This window comes from Gambusia affinis, linkage group LG03 (assembly GCF_019740435.1).
Source record: "Gambusia affinis linkage group LG03, SWU_Gaff_1.0, whole genome shotgun sequence".
Lineage (NCBI taxonomy): Eukaryota > Metazoa > Chordata > Actinopteri > Cyprinodontiformes > Poeciliidae > Gambusia > Gambusia affinis.
This window is the reverse complement of record NC_057870.1, coordinates 15318045-15339075: the sequence shown is the minus strand read 5'-3', so window position 1 is coordinate 15339075 and position 21031 is coordinate 15318045. Positions and strand designations below refer to the sequence as shown.

The following is a 21031-nucleotide window of genomic DNA, read 5'->3' as shown; positions in this document are numbered from 1 at the left end:
GAAATTTGCATTTTGTACACACTCAGGTTGTCTTTGTCCAATATTTACATTTGTTTAAATGGAGCAAAGACTCCTTCACAGCCCCGTGGATCTAACACTGGGAGCTTGTACACACAGAATGGAGAGCACCTCTCTAAATCCAAATCAAACTGCCATGAGTCACACTGTCACTGTGGCAACAGTGGCTGACTCCATGCAGAACACATTCTGTCATCTCTCTTTTCATTTCCCCGTGCGCCACACACAGTCACAACCATCGTTCGGCGGCACTAATTCCTGCACAGTTCTCTCGAGTGCATCAATGCATAAAGCACTTCAGGTGTTCACATATGACTACCACAAGTCAGGGAGCAGATTTATGTCCCTCAAATCTCCAGTAAGCTTCTTCCTTTTAGACCCTGCATAAAAAGGGTTAACATTTTTTGCTTTAACCCCGGTAAAAAGCTTTTTTTTTTTCTCCTGTGGATGTGACATGAAGGTTTTGTTGTTGTTTTTTTAAAAGGGGGGAGCTGGATCCACACTCTTACATTTCCGCCACCAGATGGTGTCTCCCATCACTGCGCAGAGAAGAATGAGAGAGGAGGGAGGGAGGGAGGAGGTGCTTTGGTTGCTGCCTGCTCTATCCATCTTCATAAACACAAGCAATAGTCATCCTCTGAAAACAGCAACAGAGATAAATTGAGAGGACGCTTGGTTACGGCAGGCTTCCCGGTTAGTTGGCCAGGACTGCAGGACTATCTGTTGTAAATTTATGGCTCTGTTTGTTGTTGGTGGTCTCTGTGGCTTTGGATATACTTGAAATAGTCTCTGGCATTCATTGGCATTCAGTCATGCATCTTCACTCAGAAAATCATCACTGAGGGCTAAGGAGTCTGTTTAAGAAAACACACATGTGAACATGCTCTAGTCTAGCAAAAAATAAGATTTTAATCTAATCTGATCTCGCTGGCAGAGTCTCACCTAGAGGATGGTTTTATTTTGGTCTTTGGTTTTGACATGTGCTTTCTGGAGCACTTGGGACGTTTTGGATGGAAAAATACATCTAAACCAGATGGTTCCACGTTTTAAAAGAATGCATTTACTCAGCTGCAGAAAATCAAATCAAAGGAAGAATGCCAATTTAATTTTATTTGGGTTAATAAGGTGCAGAAGACCTTCCCCTCAGTTTACCTTTACATAAAATTAGAAAAAATATTTTTAAATGGAAAATCATGTAGATCACATGAAAATAATTTTTTCACAAAAAGTAAATGAACCCAATTTATGTAACACCCCTCACTGATCAAAATCAGTGGTTTACACTGAAATAGAAATATGGAGGGAAAGAGAAAAATTAAAAGAAATGGAGCATTTTGGAAGGGATGCAAAAGTAGACCAGATCAGTCTACCTCTGACTACAACAAAATGACTCTTATCAGTGGCCTAGTCAAAGTCTAAGCAAAGCTGTAGCATGCTATTTCTTAACAGAAAGCATTGGATAGTTATTTTTTTTCACTTAAATAAAATTATTAGCAACTGTTATTTGTATTTTCTAGTGTTATATTTGTCTCATGTTAACATGTTTTTGATGATTGTAAATGTTTTAATGTAACAACCAAAAGTACTTACTGAGCATGAATTTTTGTGTACCCCTGTTTTTCATTATCAAATCCACAGAAAGACTTAATCTAATTTATTTTTTAACTCCCTATTTGTATTCTTGGAAGGACAATCAGAGGATATAAAACATTGTGATTTGTGGAGATTTAAAAGGCCAGATTTAGGACAACTCAACTCTGACATATTTCTTTTCTTTTGAGATGTATTGAGCAACAAAGTTTGAGATCCACAGATGCAGCTCTGGTCAGGCTGAAGCTCTCCTTTGTTTTTTTTTTCCCAGAATAAAAAAAGAAAAGAAAATTACTAAATCAATCAGAGAGGAAATTTGCTTTGCATCATTGTGAGAACACCTCTGATGATTAATACAGATTTGTTGAGCATGATCAGAATTAAATCTTCTTTTTAAAAAGTGTACAAGAAGAAGCACATGTAAAAACGTGTACTGACACAACAGTGTGTACAATAAAAGCAAAAAGAGAAATAAATGAGAACCACAGAGCAACCAGTTCATTCAGCTATCAGCATAAAACTATGCTTTCTTTTACTAATAAAGTTGTTTCTTAGTTTTTCAAGTAGAATTGGATTTTCCACCTCAGCCAACACTAAATCCAACATTCCTTGGCGGGGAGTATCCTCAGAGAGTTGGGAGGATGATGCTCCTAAATTTTGACCCTTTTCTTTATGGCGAGACGGGAACATTGGACCTTAAGGAGTCAGATATGTGAGACAATTTATAACACCTGTCCTCCTCCCACACTATCTGAGAGCTGCATTCAAACACAACAGCTCTGAACTAATTCTGCAAATATTCACTCTCGTGCAATGCACAGATGTTGTGGGAGATGCAGGTTTCCAAACTTCAAAAGGTTATCGCGCTAAAGGGGAAAATGTTGCTTGCAATCGTGAAACAACAAGTTAGAACTACAGACCCAGTAGATAAATTGGAATATTATTGAAAAGCCCATTTATTTTAGGAACCTTGTCACTAGTAGAAACACATTATAATTACACACAGTTGGATGTTTGAATACTTTTATTTCTGTTGATTATAATGATTTTTCACCTACATGTAATGAAAACATGACATTTAAAATTCTAACGTCAGACTATTAAGAAACTCTTTATAAAAAGAAAAAAACGTCAGCTTAATGAAAAATATGTTTAATGCCTGCTTAAAGTCATTTTCAAAAGGTACTTTTAATCTGACTAACAAGCCTCTGACTGTATATCCTAATTTATTGAATATGGACGTAATTTAGCAGGTTGATGTTATCTTCACTCCAGCCTTTAATAAACTTTATTACTTTAATGAACTCATGCTTATGGTTTTGGGTGATTGCACAGTTTATTTCTGAGTGTTATTGATCCCTTCATGAAGAACATGGATCTTTATCTCACTGCAGAACTGTAAGGCCTTCATTAGTCATGGTAATTAATGATTTGTCAAAATAATAAATGATAACCTGGTCTCTTTTTGGAGATTTTGTAATAAAATCTCCAAAAGGCAAAACAACGTTCTCACAAATGCTTAAAATTTGATTCTGGAAAAGTATAGGATCCAAATTTCGAGGGAGCCCTGCCCAAAATTATCCATATATCCAACAAATTTAGTTGAAAATAATTTTCATTCATCAAAGGAGTTTGTTTCTGATAGGAAAACAAGAACACAAAAATCCATGAGGGACGGCGGAGTCCCTGCTCGAAATTCTGTGAAAGACGTGTATGGAGCCTCGTGCCAGAAGCCCTTTGAAAGACTGTTTACATCGTTTTAAACTGCGTGATTGTGAGCGTGAGTGGGAATAAAAATACCAATAGGCATTTTGTTCCATATAACACAGTAGGAGTGTAACTGGTAAACCTTTTATGGATGTAAAAGCAAGAACGCCCCACTTGATGACTTTGTGTTTCTGTGTTTGATATGATGTTAAGCACTTTGAAATGCCTTGCTGCTGAAATGTGCTAAACAAATACAATTTGATTTGATTTGATTTGAGGAAGTAAGAGGGTCATCTCACACATTATAAAATAATGTCAAAAGAGGTTTTCTATCAGATTTAATACAAGGCCCTGGCTGGGTCACCCCAAAACCTTTATATGAATTCTAGTCCGAAGAAACATGTTGCCAAAATAAAGTAAAAAATCTTTCAACTTAAGTCTGCAGGGGCTATTCTGTCGGTATTTCCCTTTTTTTAAAAGACTTTACTCATCAAGTTTCACACTGTGGATGTAGACAGTATCCACAGTATTCTGTGGATGTATGTTTGTGTTCATAGAAGATGCAGGGTCATGAAACCAACTTTAATAGCAAAGTTGGTGGAAAAAAACAAAAGTCCATGCATTCAAGCTGAGATTGATGAGCCTGTTTATTCCCCCCCCCCGGTTAAGGAGCGCATCCATCATGCAGGATACATTTAGCACGTCTGTTTCACCTTCATCCATCTCATCCTCTCTCACGTGCAGAGGAGGGTGGAGACGAGCCATGTGGGTTCGTTTGCAGCCATCAGAACAGAGTGATTTGAGTGCAGGATCGCCGTTCCTCTGACTTCTTTCCATCGGAGTGTTTTTTTTTTTTTTTTGCAGCACAACACCAGTGGTGCCAACAGCTCCATCAGCACCACCAGATGCACTGAGACACATTTGGGCAGCTCACTCTGCAACCATGGTAACAGGAGATTTTTACAAGTTGGCGGCAGCCAATAGCGGGGCACTTTTCGCTCACCTCTGTCCAATGACAGGACAGCTTCCAGCCCGGCCCACCTCGAACTGACACCGAAGGGGTTGTGCAAAAACGATTTCGAGATTGGCTAACGAGAACGAAGAGAGGATGTGTGTGTGTGTGTGTGCGTGTGTGTGTGTGTGTGTGTGTGAGAGAGAAAGATTCTGCAGTATAATCTGATGAGAGGATTCCCTCTCATTTACCTGCAACACTGTAGAGTAGGACTCATTCTCAGAGAGAGAATCTTAAATTCAGCAGTGCAGTAACCCTGCTGCCTGTCATCTTGCTCCATCACACCTCAACTCCTCACACACACACACACACACATGCAGGAACAGAGGCAAATCTCAGCATGTGACCAAGCAGTTTTTAGGGGAACAGAATAACAATACAATCTCTGACAGAAGGAAGAAAGCACGAACCACTGCGAGCTGTCAATAAAGTCATTTATTATTTCACACAATGGATAACATGAACAACTTCAACTGTAGTTCTTCTTAATAAGTGCTCAAGGCTGCCAGCCAACAGAAGGGTAGCAAAGAATGAGCATTTCTTTTTAAGGAAAGAGGAAATAAAATAAAAAAAAGAACCTACAAGATCATGAAAGAGAAACATGACCAAAAGCATGCCAGCAGACATGGATATACATATATAATGCAGGTATATATGTGCTTAAGACATATATCTGTATGCTGGCAAATGCAAATACAAAATATATGTGTATGCTTACACATACATACTGTGAGGAATATATGCATATGCATGTGCATCTAGTATTTACTCTATATGTCAAATATTTGCAGTTTTTAATATTCATACAATGTACAAAAATGCCTCATGAATTAAAAAATCCATTACAAAAAGAAACATATCAAACAATGTACAAGTCTTGGTTCAAATTCAATTGAAATTCAACTTGTCTAAAATATTTATGCATACAATCAAAATTGAGCATGCAAATAAAGGAGAGCCACTCTAGAAAAAGGTTCAAATACACAATGTATACAAATTAAAATATGCCCACGCTGTTAGAAGAGCTCACTTTGTGCTCTACAGAAGTACGTTTATTGGTTTTCTCAGTGCCTCGTCTGCACTCTCAGTTCGGAACAACGTTATAGCTTCGAATGGGAAACAGATGCTGGAAGGATGACAACTTTTATGACTCTATGATATGACCCCCCACCCCCTTTCCTCCCTCTCTCCAGCTGTAAGACTCCCATCACTGCATGCGATCAGGGGAACAAGACCAGAACGTAGTTGCCAGTTTGTCTTGTCCTACATGATGTCCCTGTGGACTAATTGTACATTTAATGCAATATTACTGTAAGCTCAAACGCTGCTTACAAGCTTGATTTCAGTGCCTTACAAAACTATTCGTACCCTTTCACATTTCATCCTGTTAAAACTGCGATTTTATGGAGATTTTATGCGACAGAGCAACGCAAAGCAGCTCTTATTTGTGAAGCAGAAGGAAAATGACACATGGTTTTCTAAATAGTTTCCAAATAAAAACCCTGAAAGTGCAGCACGCCTCAAGTTTGATACTCTTAAATAAAATCAGATGACCCCGCCGACATTTGGAAGCAAACTGCTGAGCAAAGAGATTTCACTTATCGTCAGTATGAAGCCAAACTTTCTATAAAGGCCTCAGATGTTTGTTAGAAAACATTGGTGAACAATCATCATGAAGACCAATTCCATTTAAAATTCATCATATGGAAATGGAAAGACTAAAACCTACCAAGACATGACCGTCTATCTAAACTGGCAGGCTGGCCAAGGAGAGCATTAGCTGTGGAGCAGCTGAGAGTCCTTTGGTAACACTTGCAGGAATACACACTCAACAAAGACGCGTTTTTCAACGGGTATCTTAATCTCACCGGTATCTTCATAATGGTGAGATACGGTTGTGGCATCATCATGATGTGGGGTCGTTTCACTCCAGCAGAGACAGGAAACATAGTAAAAGTTCAATTCCAGCAGGACAAAGACTAAAAACAGAGTGAAAGGTAGATCCGAGGATATTCTTGTAGTAGAATGGCCTAGTAAAAGTCCAGACCTATAAACGAGCTGAGCTATATAGACCTGCAGCACAAGGTGGCTCTTCAAATTATTGACTATCAGGGGCTGAATGCAAATGAAAACCACAATTTCCAGACTTTTGTTTTAGTAAAAAAAAAAAAGAAAAAAAAAAGAAAACCGTGCATCATTTTCCTTTCATCTCACCAACATTAGCCTACAACAACATCCACTGAAGTTTACGGTTATAAAGCAGCAAAACGTGAAAAGTTTGACCAACTGAGCCAGACGGGCTGCGAACAGGAGAGCATGAATCCCACTCACAACTACATCCCCTCTGAAGTCTCCGTGTCGACTGAAAGCTCTGGGTTAGGACAATACTTGTCAGTGTTAAAAGGCACCGGAGCATCGGCTGGTTGAGGAAGAGACGAAACAGACAGGACAGCACAGACATTACCCGGGGCCTTTAACGCCACCATCAGAGACCACCACCCCACCGCAGCACGGAGGCGTCGGTACGCAGCTAACCTCCACCACAGACCCACAGAAAGTCCTCTACTAAAGCAAGGTTAAGCATGATATCATTAGGTTGAGAGTATTTTTGGTGTTTTCCTTTGAGAACTCCCCCAACACACAACCCTTCTTCAAGCTACAGCAACACACCTTCAGGCTGCAGGCGGAAGGAGCCAAAAGTTAGCTGAGATCCCTATTTTTGGTCCAGTGTACTGCAGTCGGACCTTTAGGAGCTTTCACAAGGAAGTAAGGAAGATTATTTTAGCATTCTTTGTAAATTAATGAGCTGGAATAATGATTGTACCAAGTAGGCATGGGTCGGTACGAGATTCTGATGATAATTCAGTAAAAATATCAGGTTAATAACAAAAAAAATGTAAATTATAACACCGTAGCATGGCCTAATTGCTTTAAATCGGAACAGAGAAGCACTTAAAATAATATATTACATTTGAAATAACATTAATATGGGATTTTATAGCAAATAGTTACTATTTTCAATTTGATACATAGCTTAGACCAAAAACAGGGGGTTTGAAGGGCTTATTCTAGCTTCCCCACTGTGGTTTAAAAACATCATCATATTAACGAGAGTGCTGGGTCGTGCTCCTTCCCGCTACATGGCTGTTTGCTTTTCACACCTGGAAAGAAAGTGCTGATTTCACTTTTCTTGTGGGCAAAAGTGACGAAGCCGTCCTCTGTCAACTTAACAATCAAGACGAGGAAAAACCTTCAGCTGCTTTTTGAAGCTGTAATTTCTTAGAAGCTCGGAAACCGACCCATGCCTGATACCAAGGTACTTTATTTGTGTGCTGGTGGAGACAGATGGCGCTCTGGCGGGTTAATGGCGCAGGTCTCTGGTTGCTATCCATGCGCGATGGACACAAAAACACTATTTACAAACAAATACGTCAATACTGTAGTTTTAAGGCTGTACTGCATAGAGAGGCAGCAAGTATAATTTTCTTGAAATGATAGTCACTTTCTGCACAACTTTGTCATTATTACTAATTATTACTGGTATTATTCACAATTCTCCTTACATAAACTCACTTTATTCAGCAAATAAGACCACTTGTTTCTCTTTGTCGCAAAGTGGACCCGGAGCATGAATTTTGTTTAAGGTCATTGCCAGTGTAAATGGCCAGATGCATAGCAAACAATATACGCAAACTTTATTTTCTCCTGACAGCTGCTTCTGTTCCTCTATTTGTCAGATATTTTACTTGTTAGGAGCATGTGATGTTCAATTTCACATCAAAGACAGCGAGAAGAATCGATATCTCCGGTCAGAAGCAGATCTGACTCAGTGGGTTTTTTTTTTTTTCTTCTTCTTCTGCCACCGCTGCACGGCGGTTTCTAGGTCAGAACATGATGCGCATTAAATACAGCGAGTCTCACCCTTCCAGCTCTGTCAGAATGAAACGATCAGAAAACGAGGAGAGCGTCCAGAGACAGAGAGATGTGAGGGGACACAGGCAGCGTCAGGGTTCTGATGACGTAAGACACGAGGGTCGATATGTGAACATGCTTGGGTCGCTCTCGGGAGGGCACTCCTTGCCACTTTCTGTTCCTTCAGTCAAATGCCGTCCGTGATAGAAAGGAAACATAAGGCACAAGTTGAGCTGCTGCAACTGAGAATACCACCTGACCCAAAACAAATCAAACAAAAAAAAAAAACGAAACGTTCCCAAACAAACACTGAACTGTTGTTTATGTCTGAGAAAAATCCAACTGTGATCCAAAGTCCCATATACTGATAAAGAAAAAAAAAAAGAAGAAAAAGGAGTGAAACAAAAGGCTCATTGACACCGAGATCCAACATGGCTACATTCTACAGTGCACATAGGAATGCTTTACATTGCTGCCAATGTGGTGGAGAGTTTGCCAAACTTTAATACTTTCAAATACTACGTCCTCGCGGAGTTCTGAGACTTTGGTTTCAAAGTCAAAACACTGGATTCACTGAAATCAGCTTAAGTAGAAACATAAAAGGGGAGGATGGGAGTGTTAATTGAACTGTCCAATTGTGACTTACACTCAGGCTTCATTTGTTTTGTTTTTTGTTGTTTTCAGTTCAAAATGCTTTTTTGGCTGCGCGGCCTGCATATATAAATTGATTAAAAAAATAACGCATGCTCTCTGGACCGGACGCCCAAACCCAGCGGATGCAAAGAACACATAAGGCTAGAACAAGCATGTAAGTGCTGCATTTTGATTGATGCAAGTGAACGGTTCTTCATAGTGCATTTAACAAACTCTAAAAGTTCAGCAAAAAACACATCCGACATTCCTCTTTTACCCAACACTCCCTCCCCGCCCCAAACCCTGGATAAAAACACAATAATGAGCGTATGAATGAATATACGTGGTATTCTTCTGTCTGAAAACATACTTGTCTTGAGTCACACCCATGTCTGTTTTTGGTTATAAAACAATACACACTTTCATTATCTACAATTCTATTTATTATACTGGAAGCCAGTACACATCTATGAGCTGGTTTTTTTTTTTCCCATCCTACAAGGCAGGCAACAGTGGACTTTTAGTTCTATGTACAGTCGGGGGACAAGTTTTATCCACCGTATTGCCTTTGATTCCCTGCCCAGGAGAGGCCTGAGCGAGACGGGAGAAATACATGACAGACAGACTGAAACAAGGAAGCTCAAGGACTGCAGACTGAAAACATCAGTAGGAGCAAATCTGAGGAGAATTGGGGGTTAAACGGGGAAGATGATGAGCTGCCAGGAAGTGTGAATTTCTTCGAAAAGTGGGCGAGAAACCTTAAGAAATGATAAGAGGAAAAAAAACATCCCAGACAGGTCAGGGAGGGTTAATTACTGATGTATTATTCTGCATGTCTCACAAGCTTCCACGAAAAGGCAAAAAAATAAGCAGAGCTGCACAGTTTTCTATGAACCACCCCCACCCACTTCCCCTTTGCTGGTAAATATATGGCTAAAGCCACATTCAGATACTGTATCGCAAAGTACCATACACGTCACTGTATCAGATACATAAAGAATCACATGAAATCCTACTCTATCATAAGTACCACACACTTTTATAGCATCAGATTCAGTATCGTAGAGTACCGTAGAGTGCCGATGTGAAAACAGGTCCGGAGGATGTTTGAAAAGCAGGGAGGCTGTCGTTCCTCCGTTACTGCCAGAGGAGGAGATACAAGTCAAAGTGCATCAAAGAGTTCCCGCTTTAAGGGGACTGCATCTGTTAGGCCTGAAGCAGCTCTGATTCTGGTAGCTGCTCTACTTTCAGTTCAGGGCATCTACTGACTGCCAGGGGCCCACAGTTGGTCCCTGCTGTGGCCCCTGCCTCTGCGTTTGCCCTCTTTATTCCCAGGAGGAGGGACGCATCGTGCCTGGTGCACCACCGTCTCGATAGTCGCTGCGATGGAGTCATGAGCGGGGAGCTCCTGAGACTCCAGGGCCAGGCTGGGCCTGAGGCTGTGCCGACCCGGCAGGTTGTCGCACCTCTCCAGGACGGGCATCCCCAAAGTCCTGCCGTCGACTTTCCTGCTGGCCGCAACATCCAGACCTCGAGCGTCGGCCCAGACTTCCTCCCTCATGCTGGCCGGCTGCGACTCCTCCGGGGGCTGCTTTCGGGGCCGCCCGGGCCGCCGCTTGATGACATTATTTCCTGTTTTGGCTTGTCGCTGCAGACGCTTGGCACGCAGGATCTTCTGCACATGATCAAAGTTCAAAGAATGCATCCTCCTGACGTCCTTCTGGATCTGTTCCACCTCACGGCGTTTATACCTCCTCTTAGCGGGGACACCTGGGGAGTAAAAGGGAGCGATTTAGGTGAGTAAATAGGTTGCAAACCAAGCAGGAGTTTTCGTGCAAGCATCGTGTAATTTAGCTCATGGAAGAAGGTCTCTTTTTTTTGCCTCAAGAGCTTCCTGCTAATTTTGAGATATTCATGTAAGCTTTTCAAAGCCCAGCTGAGCCAGGAGAGCAGATCCTATCCTGTAATTGTCTGCTAGAGAGCAGTGAGGAGGAGATCCTATTCTGCTTGCAGGAAACCCAAAGAAATGTCTCCTTCAACCATTTCATATGTCACCACACAGAAACAAACTGGTGCATCTGGAGAACAGGCAGCCAAAAAGTCACTCACACACACACACACCAACACACGCAAGCGCACACACATCTAAATATCCCCCCGCATCACATAGACACAAAGAGAAAAACACATGTGCACGCATGCAGAAGGCCCCAACATGCAGGAATAATGAATTCAGCAGTTCAGAATGGCTGAGCAGAAGAAACTCGAGCCATATTGTTTCCTTCACACTGATGAACTGGGCAGTGTGCCCTTTACACGCTGTTCCATTCTTTCCCCTTCCCTCTTTCCCATCACTCTCTTTCTCCTCTCCTCTCCGCTCTTCATGGGAGGCAATATGCTGCTCTCTCATTTTCAATTAAACTGGAAACTCTGCACCGTTTCATTTCCGTCTTCATTTCACAAACAGCTTCCTGATCTTGGGTCTATTTCAGTCTCTCGTTTTGTTTTCGATCTTTGTCCCCTAGACTGTAACCCCTCCTCCACACACACACACACCTCAAAAAAAATTCCTCGTACCCTCTCCTCCCTGTCTGGGCACCGTTCCCGGTGCTCAGAGCTAGTAAAAGCCAAAATGGAGGGAGAAGCACAATTGGCCGCTGGTCCCCAAATGGTCATTTCTTGTTTTGGTCCACAGTCCTGCTGTTACAGCTTAGCTGGTTTTTGTTGTGATCCAGCACTTCAATAAAAGTGTGGTGGGATTACAAAATATTAAAGTTTATGCACAAGTTAAATGAGAATAGGCATGATATCATAAAACTGAGTAAAAATATATATAAAAAAGATAATGTATCAAAGACAACATTAGGAACAACATAATCCAATTGTTTTTATTTAAAGCAGTTGGTCAATTAGCCAAAATTTGACCAACTTTTAACCTTACTTTAATAAGAGCGATGCAGTACCAGGTGGGGGAGGTGCCGCTCTGTTTGATTCTATGCTCTGTAGAGCTGAAGAAAACTCAGGTGACTCCAGAACGTTTTTTGATGTCTTACTTAAAGGACTTTAAATGGTAGCGGTATGGCAAAAATATTCGGAGCGCTTTTGAGACCAGCCCATGCCTGCTCTTTACTCAGGTTATAAAAAGTGTATTAAATAATTTGTGGAAACTCTGCTCCTTTTCTGCTCATGTCTTCTTATGTCATCACAGTTTACTGTAACTGGGTGAACCATTTTCCGTAACTCTACGTTCAGATCCGTGTGAGGCTAAAGGCTCGTCAGAGAACGCTTCGCTGCCTATGCCTTTATTTTAGATTACTCCCACTTTAGTAGTTTGTCCTCCTACAGTTTTCAATGGAGATAAAGATACTCTTCAATAATGGTAATTTTAATTTTTTGATTATATTTTTCCTAAATTGTTTGTTTACCTTTTTGCCCAGTAATATCCCCATATAATATCTTCTTGGTTCCGTTTCAGAACCGTAAACAAGCCAATTAGTAACTCTGTACTTAAACCCAAACCGCTTCACATCAGGTTTATTGCTGAGTATTCCCACGAATGATGGTAGAAAAATGCTTAATTGTCTTCACTATTTAATTTCATTGTTTATTTTGTCAAATCTTTGTATCACACTTTATTTCAATCTATTTTGGGATAATTGACTCTATTTAAATGACATGAATTATTATGATTGCTGATGAGTCCAAAGTCATCTTAAGTGATTTTGTACAAACACTTTATTCTTAATACTTATTTGAGTAATATAACTATACTTACTTTAAGCTGTGTTTAGAAAATAAAATTAAATCACCATCAAAGCACATAAAAAAAAAAAATCCTTCAGATGTTTGCGTGGCTGAAACACGCATTTCACATCAGACCAGCACCAGTTCGTAATTATGAGTGGAAGTGCTCCCGTTGTGACTTCACAAATAATACAAGGAGGTGTAGAGTTTTGACTAATAACATCCAAGCTGCTTGTATCAGCCGTATGCTGTAAATTTTCACTTTACAGTTGCCAAAAAAGTTAGAAGGGGCAGTGAAATTAGTGACTGCAGAAAGCACTCAGTAGCAGCGGTTTATGAGCTGCACAGAAGCGAGCACACACGCACACATGCACACTACAAAGTAGCAGAAATTTATGAGCTCCATACACGGAACATAAAACCGATGACCTTCACCGGTGCGAGGGACTCTACAGCGCCGAGGACCTGTTCCTCTGAAGAGCAGAGAGGCATCCCCACAGCCCGCTTGGTATCTGACTAGCAGAATAAAGTCATCCTCCAAGCATGGAATATGATGAAAGTTATTTCAGATTCTGTCTGCGTGCAGATGTTGTAGCGTCATGTGAATCGTCCTTCCTGGCTGTTCTTGCTTCTTTCCAGATGTTTTAGATATCGATCTTCGTCCTCCGGCGTTCTGCTCTCGCTCTGCCTTATATGCGCCTGTTTTCCTTATCGTCTCCTCCTCATGCGTTCTTCTTCTCCTCAATATTTATGTCTGCTTATGTTTTTAAAAGCTACCTCTGCCGCGGTTGCACTTTTTTCCCCTCCATCAGGTTTTCATGGGAAATGTGAACTAATCTCATTTAAGGATGAGGTAAGCAGATAGGCTTCTATGCTTTACAGATATAAAGCTTCATTTTTTTATACTGCACCTTGGCTCTATTTATTACAGGAGCATTCTGTCATTTAGTAATTGAAATTGTGCATTTATGCAGTTATTCATGCAATAGATTGACCGAGTCCAGCGCAGTAAACAAAGCCAATTATATTTTCCACTGCATCATTCCTGTGGTTTAAAGTAATTTTAATGACATACCGAGAAAAAAACAAAAAAACAGAGAAATGATTTTTTTTTCTACACTTACTTTACAACTGTTACGAGAGAAACTCCAACCATGCTGGGCATTAATTAGTAATACTAACAAAACAACCTCGTCAATGCCAATGTGGAAAGAAACTTTTGACACATTTGCTACTGCAATAAAAACAATAATAACTGATTAGAAGAGTTGCTCCCAAACGTAGATCTGCCGTTAGAGTCGTAGTTTTAAAAGGTTTCGGTTTCACACCGGCAGAAACTCTCTGAACTCCTTTCCTCTGGGTTAAAACCAATTTAATGAGATTCCAGAGTAAATCCCTAAATAAACAAAAATGCCTCCATCTTCATGAGGCTTAAAGGGACCCAGCATTGCTCCAGCCCACTGTTGCTGCACACTGCTGATCAGATGACTGAATAAAGACTACCACGCCATTTCTTTTTTTTTTTTTTTTGCATATGATTTGGACTTTTGGAAATATTTCTGGAAGAAGAAAAACAAAAAGTGTGGAAACAAAAGGCAGAAACTACTCATTAACCTCACTGTAAGAATGTTGTTTTAAATCAGTGCAACAAAGCAAAGATAATTATTAAAGGGAATAAAAATATTTACGTAACTAATATTTTTAGCAACCATTTTGAAACATTTTACAGAGCAGCTCTGCTATTTTTACTGAATGTAAAAATAGATTTTCTAACTCCTGGATTTGAAATCTGTTGTGAATTTTGCAGGTTGTGGATGATGGTTTTTTCCCCCCCCATCCGTTTACGTGCCTGCATGTGCAAGCGCGCACAGCAGAACTCATATGCACACGCGCCTGTATTTTAATTGGACTAAGGCGGTGAAGTGAAGCAGTAAGTCATGCTAGAGAAGGGGCAACGGGAATGGGGAATAGGGAAGGTAATCTGGGAGGAGGGAGAGACGGGGGTGAGAAGCAGAAAGGAAGTAAGTAGGAAGGAAAGAAGTAGGGGGGAGAAGTGGATGTGAGAGCTGTGGGAGCAAGGTAGAGGAGGAGCGCAAGGGCAAGAGCTGCAGAAAAGGCAAAACTGGAAAAAAAGGGTAAGGATGTGCAGGAGTAGATGAGGTACTATAACGACAATATGGAAGAGGTGGGGGTGGGCTGAGGGGCCACGCATATGAGTCATCCGTCCTGGATCCCCTGGGGTGAAGGGGGTGCGTTCTACCCGAGCCCCTGGCTTCTCCTCCCCACCACTGGACTGGGCCCCAGTCATTAAATCCCTGGCTCCCAGCCAGCTCTTTTAACACAGGCAAGAGCCTTTTACGGCGTGTCTGTAGAAAATAAATCACACTGTGTGAATAATATATCTCTGGCGAACGCATTGGCAGGAGAGAAGGAAGAGAGGGAGGGAGGGGGACGGAGAGATCGGTGAATTATAGTCGTCTCCCATGCATTACGTTCTCTTTATCCCCAGCCAGATGTGCTCAAAGACAGCCAAATACAGAATGTAACAAATTACACATTGCTCTGTGAGAACGTGGACCTAACCTGCACCAGAGTTTATTTATAAACAACAGCAGCATTTACAGGTACCGCGTCTTTAGTCAAGAAGGCCCTATTAGCTCTGCCTGTATGGAGACACACAGCATAGCAGACGTCCATTATCACTGAGCTAGAGAGTGATCTCAATCTGCTGATGTTAACAGTCCAGTAACCTTGGCAGGTTAAGATCCCACACAGCTGCTTTGCAACAACACATGTGCATCCGTTCTCCCGTCGCTGGCGTCGGAGCAATTAGTGGCTGTGCAGCAGAGTGGGCTTTGTTGTTTACATGCAGTACTCATCAATGAGCACGTGGGAGAGGGAAACTTCATTTCACTTTGAAAACTTCCTGGCTGCATGTGGGTTCAGTCAGGATCTCAGTGTGACGCTCTACTGGGCGGCACCGACACGATCGCTGCACAGGTGCGACTCGGTGCATTAGTTCATTAATTTTTAGTAATTTGGTTCAAAATGTTGAACTGATGCACATATTTCCATATTTCTGTTCATGAATCTGGCTTACAGCTAATGAAAAGCAGGAATTTAGTTTCCCAGGCTATTAGAATGTCTTATGAGATCATTAATAACAGGAATATTTTAATGCTGAAATATCTGTCTACTGAAGAGTAAGTATATGAACTGAGCCTTCAGCACTTGGTCAGGGCTCCCTTTGCATGAATAACTGCATCACTGTAGCAAGAGGTTGCTTTGATAGTAAGTTCCCGGATCTGGTGTCTCTCGTCTTCCTCTTGATGATGCGCCACGGATTCTCTGTTAACCCTGAACATCAGGCAACTCTCCACCCTTCCTTCAGACTCCGAGAACTGGATTTACAAATCAATCAATCAATCGTCAATGGGGAAAAGGAGCAGATCGCCAATCCATTGCTGCTGATATTCAAATTAAATTGAAGACGAGAGTTTGGGGTTCTGATGATTGTCTCTGGTTCAGAAGTACTTTAAGACACGGACTGTGACTCCGGCTGCTTCTTGTGAGTCTTCCCCCATGCGAGGGAAATTTATTGTGTTTTTTAACATTTCTTGTCATGATAGGAATTTAGATTTATTATTATGACAAATTTCAGCTCTTGATGGTAAATAAAAAAAAAAAAAACTGACAGTATGGTCGGAAATGTTATTTTCGCTATTTTCCCCAATGTTCCACAAGAGCATCAGTAAACATCAGTAAATCTGAAAACACGATTAAAAGCGGTTACTGTGTAAATGTTAGTGATATAAATCACACTTTTTAAGTAAGTGGTGTCCTGAAGAAGCCTGTTTCAAATGGGAATGGTTTCAGGAACTGTATTTGTATTTGGGGTGCTATTACTGCTGTGCCATGCAGTCATAGTCATAGCAAGAACAGAAATAAAAGTATTTTTTTCTCTATCATTATCACAATAGCACAAAAAGCAATACATCAATATCGCCCACCCTCATTTCCCTCGTCACTTTCCTTTGAACCTTCAGTGTAGTTTGGTAATCTGGGTCTATTTGTGGCGTTTGATGCTGTATTGATGTCCTATGTATTACCTTTCTTTTCCTCAGTCATCTACCATTGCTTTCTACCATTTTCCTTCCACTCAACCTTCCATTAACATGCCTGGAAACAGTAATCTAAACAGTCAGCTTCTCTTATAATTACTTTTGTGACTCATCCTTCTTGTGTGTCAATGACAGGCAATCACTGTCACCTTATGACTGTGTAAAATAACATTTGCCATTAGTAAGAATCCCATAACTATTCTAATTTTGTGAGTCACTACAGTTCCACTTTTTAGATAAAGGACTAAAATAAGTTAACCTTTTACTGTTCTAACATATTCAAATGCACCTGTAGCATGCTGCATTGCTTAAAATCAAAGAGAGTGAGTGGAAACAAACAGAAAGGTCACAATGTGACGCTTACCAGTGAGAGCTGGACTAGAGCACTCGTTCATCTGCTCCGGCTCCTGCCTGGCCGTTTGGAAAGACATTAAGCCCTGATCTCCGAAGACACTGAGCCTAGACCGTCTGCTCCTCCCGGCACACTCATCCTCCCGTAACCCCGAGAAAAGGTCAGAGGCCACCACCGACCGCTGCGATTGGCTCCCGTAGCTGCTCATGAAGCCCTTCGCAGGCTGTGCAGTCTGATGGGAGTGGAACTGGCCGTCGGCGAGCGCGAGGCCGGACAGCTGGTCCGACTCGAAAATCCCCAGGCCGGATCCCAGGTTGGGGCCCCTCGCGTTGCCCCTCTGCTTCTCCAGATGCTTTGAGGAACCCTGACCAGCCAAGTCCCTCCTCTCGCTCAGCATGCCGAGGCGCACGTTGGTCTTGGCGCCGCTGAAAAGTCCGCCCAACTCCTGGCGGTCCCGCGGGAAAAGGAGAGGCTCGTCCTTGTGCTTGTGCTTGTGTTTGTGCTTTCTCTTATGAAGGCGGACGCCGGCCATACTGCCTGCACTGCCGCTGCTCAGGGAGCCCAGAGCCTCCGATCTCACAGTGGGGCCCTGCAGTGGGCCACTGGCACTGCGGATCTTCGCCCCCACCTGCAGTTTGGGGTGCCCACTCGAGAGGAAGGCCTTTGGCGGTGGGACAGCGGGCCTCATGAAAGGAGATGGGGGTGCAGGGCCAAGCGAGTGGTGTGGCAGGTAAAACGGTGGCGTCGGGGGGAAGTAGCCGAGATTCAGAGGAGGTGCATAAGGCATCGCATACGGCGCTGCATAGTAATTCCCCCCTCCTAGCGCATAGCCATATCCGGGGACAAACGGCAGCTTGGATGTGATTGGTTCGCCGGCTTTGGCCGGTCGACCACGCCTCCGTTTGGCCTTCAGATCTGCACTCCTGCGCAGGTACGAGCCGGAGTCGCAGGCATAGGAGTCGTAGCTGAGCGGGTAGTAATGGTGAAAATTCAGCCGGAAGATAGACGGGTACGGATGCTGAGGGTAGCAGGTGTACAGCCTGTGAGAAACCCGCAGCTGCTGGAACTTTAACACAACCTGGAAGGCACAACACCACACTGGCTTAGTGCTCGCAGTTTGTCACAGATGAAACAATGTTACATAACGGCGTTACAAACCTCTTCCAGTTCAGACAGAAAGTGAAGATGGTCCCGAGTCTGCAGGCATTTCCTCTTCCTCCGGTGATGTTTCTGTTTCTTTTCCTGCTGTGACAGATAGCTGTCCACGGCAGTAACCTTTCGTTCACAGCGCGGTCTGCTCCCCCTGGTGGACGTGTCCAGAGCAGCGGCCTCTGGGGACTCGAACCCACAAAGATCAAACGAGTACCTGCAGGTACACAGCATGAAGTTAAGAAATTGTAGACATTAGAATGACCGTAACTTGAACAACAGTGGTTAGCAACCTTTCCAAGCTTTGTCAGTTTACAACCACAAGTTTTAATGTATATAAAGGGGATTTTAAGTGGAGAGAAAATTCATTTATTGCAATAACTCCCTAAAAAAAGTCTAAAAAATTGCTAAAATCTGCAATTGTTATGTCTTTAATTAAATACAATAGTAGGTTCTTTATTACTTTTTGAGAATGTTATTAAAAGCCACTGTGGAAGTTCCCAAAGAGCCACTTGAAACTCCAGAGCAATGTTGGTCTATCACATAAAAACCAAATAAAACATGTTGAGGTTTAAATTTGCAATTGGACAATGAAGGAGAAATGCAAGGGAATAAATTTAGGTTTAAATAAGCAGTTTACTGTACCTGCGCCGAGAGGCAGGACCCTTTTCGGTTTGATCAGAAGTGCTGTTGTTGTCTGTCCCAATCCCACTGTCACTGGGGATAGTCTCCTCGCTGTGGGACTCGCTGATGGGGGACAGGGTCACCTCCTTCACCGACGCCCCCTCTGACAGGTGGGAGGGCGAGTTAGCCAGGAGGCGAGGGGGAGAAAGTTTCCAGCCGCCAGAGAGAAATCCTCTTCCTGGCGGTTTCGTGGGCAGGGCTGAGATAGGCTGCAAACTTGGCATGGTGGCGTCTGTGTTGCTGGCTCTCAGTGACGGAGCGCATGAGCTGGGAGACGAGTTGGTGGAAGGCACTGCAGGGCTGTCGTAAAAACTGCACATGGACAGAGACATCTGGGGCTTGTCCCTGCTAGCTTTGAGGGCGACGGAGCCCTGGGTCTCCGCTCTGGGCTTGCGCCCTCGCTTCTTACCGATGTAGATGGTTCCTCTCTTGCTGACATTAATCTGCTTACCCAATCGAGCTTCGATGGTCGTCGCCATGGCGCTCATGGCTGAGGTAACTGGAGCAGAAGCCGACTTCAGAGCCAGGGAGCCGTTCTGACTGGATCCAGAGAGGATCTCATTCAGGATGCTCTGCATTTTCCCAAGCTTGGTTTTGATCATCGCCCTGGGATGACCTCTGCCTCGCTTTACCTTCAGACTGTTGAAACCGTCGCTGGGAGATGAGGACGCCGCGTGCACCAGCGGGTTCAGCGTGTGCATCTTTCTCCTGCGGCTTATCCCCGGGTTTGATTCCTTCGCCAGCGGGCTCAGAGGTGAGGTGGACGTGCCCTCATGAATCGTCTCGACGGTCAGGAGTGGTTGCTTCTTGGGACGTCCACGCTTCCTCTTGATGGGGGCGTGGACAGTCAGGCTGTCGGTGTTGGTGTAGAGCGGACTGGAGGGGGTGATTGGGAAGGCGGAGGGTGGATCTGACAGAGCAGAGGGGCTGCCCAGGTTGTCTCTCTGAGGGGAGGTGAGACTCGTATGACTCTTTGCTTTCAGGTAGGACCACCTTTCATTGGCCTTGGTTGGCCTGGAAGTGGCTGCAGGGCTGCTCCCAGTACTGGGACTGGGACTCAGGTCCATCCTGGGTCTGGGACTTGGACTTGGACTGATATTAATCCTGGATTTAGGGCTGGATGTCGGACTCAAGCTAACTCTAGAGCTGGGGCTGGGGAGTCTGGGGTTCATGCCAAGACTGGGTTTGTTGATCTGATTGTATGTTGCCTCTCTGAGTTTCAAGGAATCTGTGAGGCTCTTGGGTCGGCCCACCGGGTTTTTCTTCACCCTGTTGGAGCTCAGATCGGTTTCCTGGTCAGGTCCGCACGTTGCTGCCTCTCCTCTTTCTGCCCTCTCTGCTTTATCCCTCCTATCAGCTTTTTCTGCCTTTTCTACCCTCTCTCCACTGCCGTCCCTCTGACTTGAAAGTCGAGAATCGTTTTTGTGGGCCTCTATCTTGTGCGCTATTTTAGGTTCTGGGGGTCCGGCCGGGGGCTTCTCTGGAGTATCCAGAGTCTGCTGCTGGGACCGCTCCTCCATGGAAAACGACTCATCAAATGAAGGCCTCCTCCGCCTTTTTCTTCCTTTCCCGTCCTCCGCCTGCACAGGCATTCCTCTCTCTTCTTCATCGCCTCTCCTCCCGATGTTTGCTTGCTCTCGCTCGTCTTTCCTTCGTTCCTCCCTTGCTTCCTGGAACTGCTCAGCAGTCCCCTCTTGCCTGTATCTCTGCCTCTCTTCAGAGCTAGCAGGGCTCTCCGACTCCCTTTCCGACTGCCTTCCCCAAGGTGCATCAGCGCTCTGGGGGTTCGTGAACATCCTCTGAGAGTCTTTCCTTCCATACTTCCTCTTGATGTTTCCAAAGAGCTGTTCACTGACCTCCTGCAAACCCTTTCCCCTACGGAGAGGGGGATGCATGAAAGAAAGATTAAGTTAAGATGAATAAAAAAGAAGGTACAACAATCATCTCAAACAGTTTATCTACAGCAGGGATGTCCAAACTTTTTGTCGTATGGGCCAAAATCGTTGGGTGAAAACAACTTGAGGGCTAAAAAAAAGTTTGTTTTATCTACTCAGTAATAAAATAAGCATGCAATTACTTCAATTTAACATATAAAGTAGTTAGATTTGT

The 21031-nt window shown here is 43.3% G+C and overlaps 1 protein-coding gene across 2 annotated transcripts in view; it reads right to left on the bottom strand.

Moving 5' to 3' along the window:
* Nucleotides 1-4744: 4744 nt before the first annotated feature.
* Nucleotides 4745-21031, bottom strand: part of setbp1 (SET binding protein 1) — a 51618-nt gene continuing 35331 nt past the window's right edge. For both annotated transcript variants that reach the window (XM_044110931.1, XM_044110932.1), the window contains 4 exons: nt 18884-20797; nt 18248-18455; nt 17102-18167; nt 4745-10642 (listed from right to left, as the gene is read on the bottom strand). In XM_044110931.1, coding sequence (XP_043966866.1) covers nt 10134-10642; nt 17102-18167; nt 18248-18455; nt 18884-20797 — 3697 coding nt within the window. In that variant the 3' untranslated portion in view covers nt 4745-10133. The remainder of the gene's footprint in view (nt 10643-17101; nt 18168-18247; nt 18456-18883; nt 20798-21031) is intronic.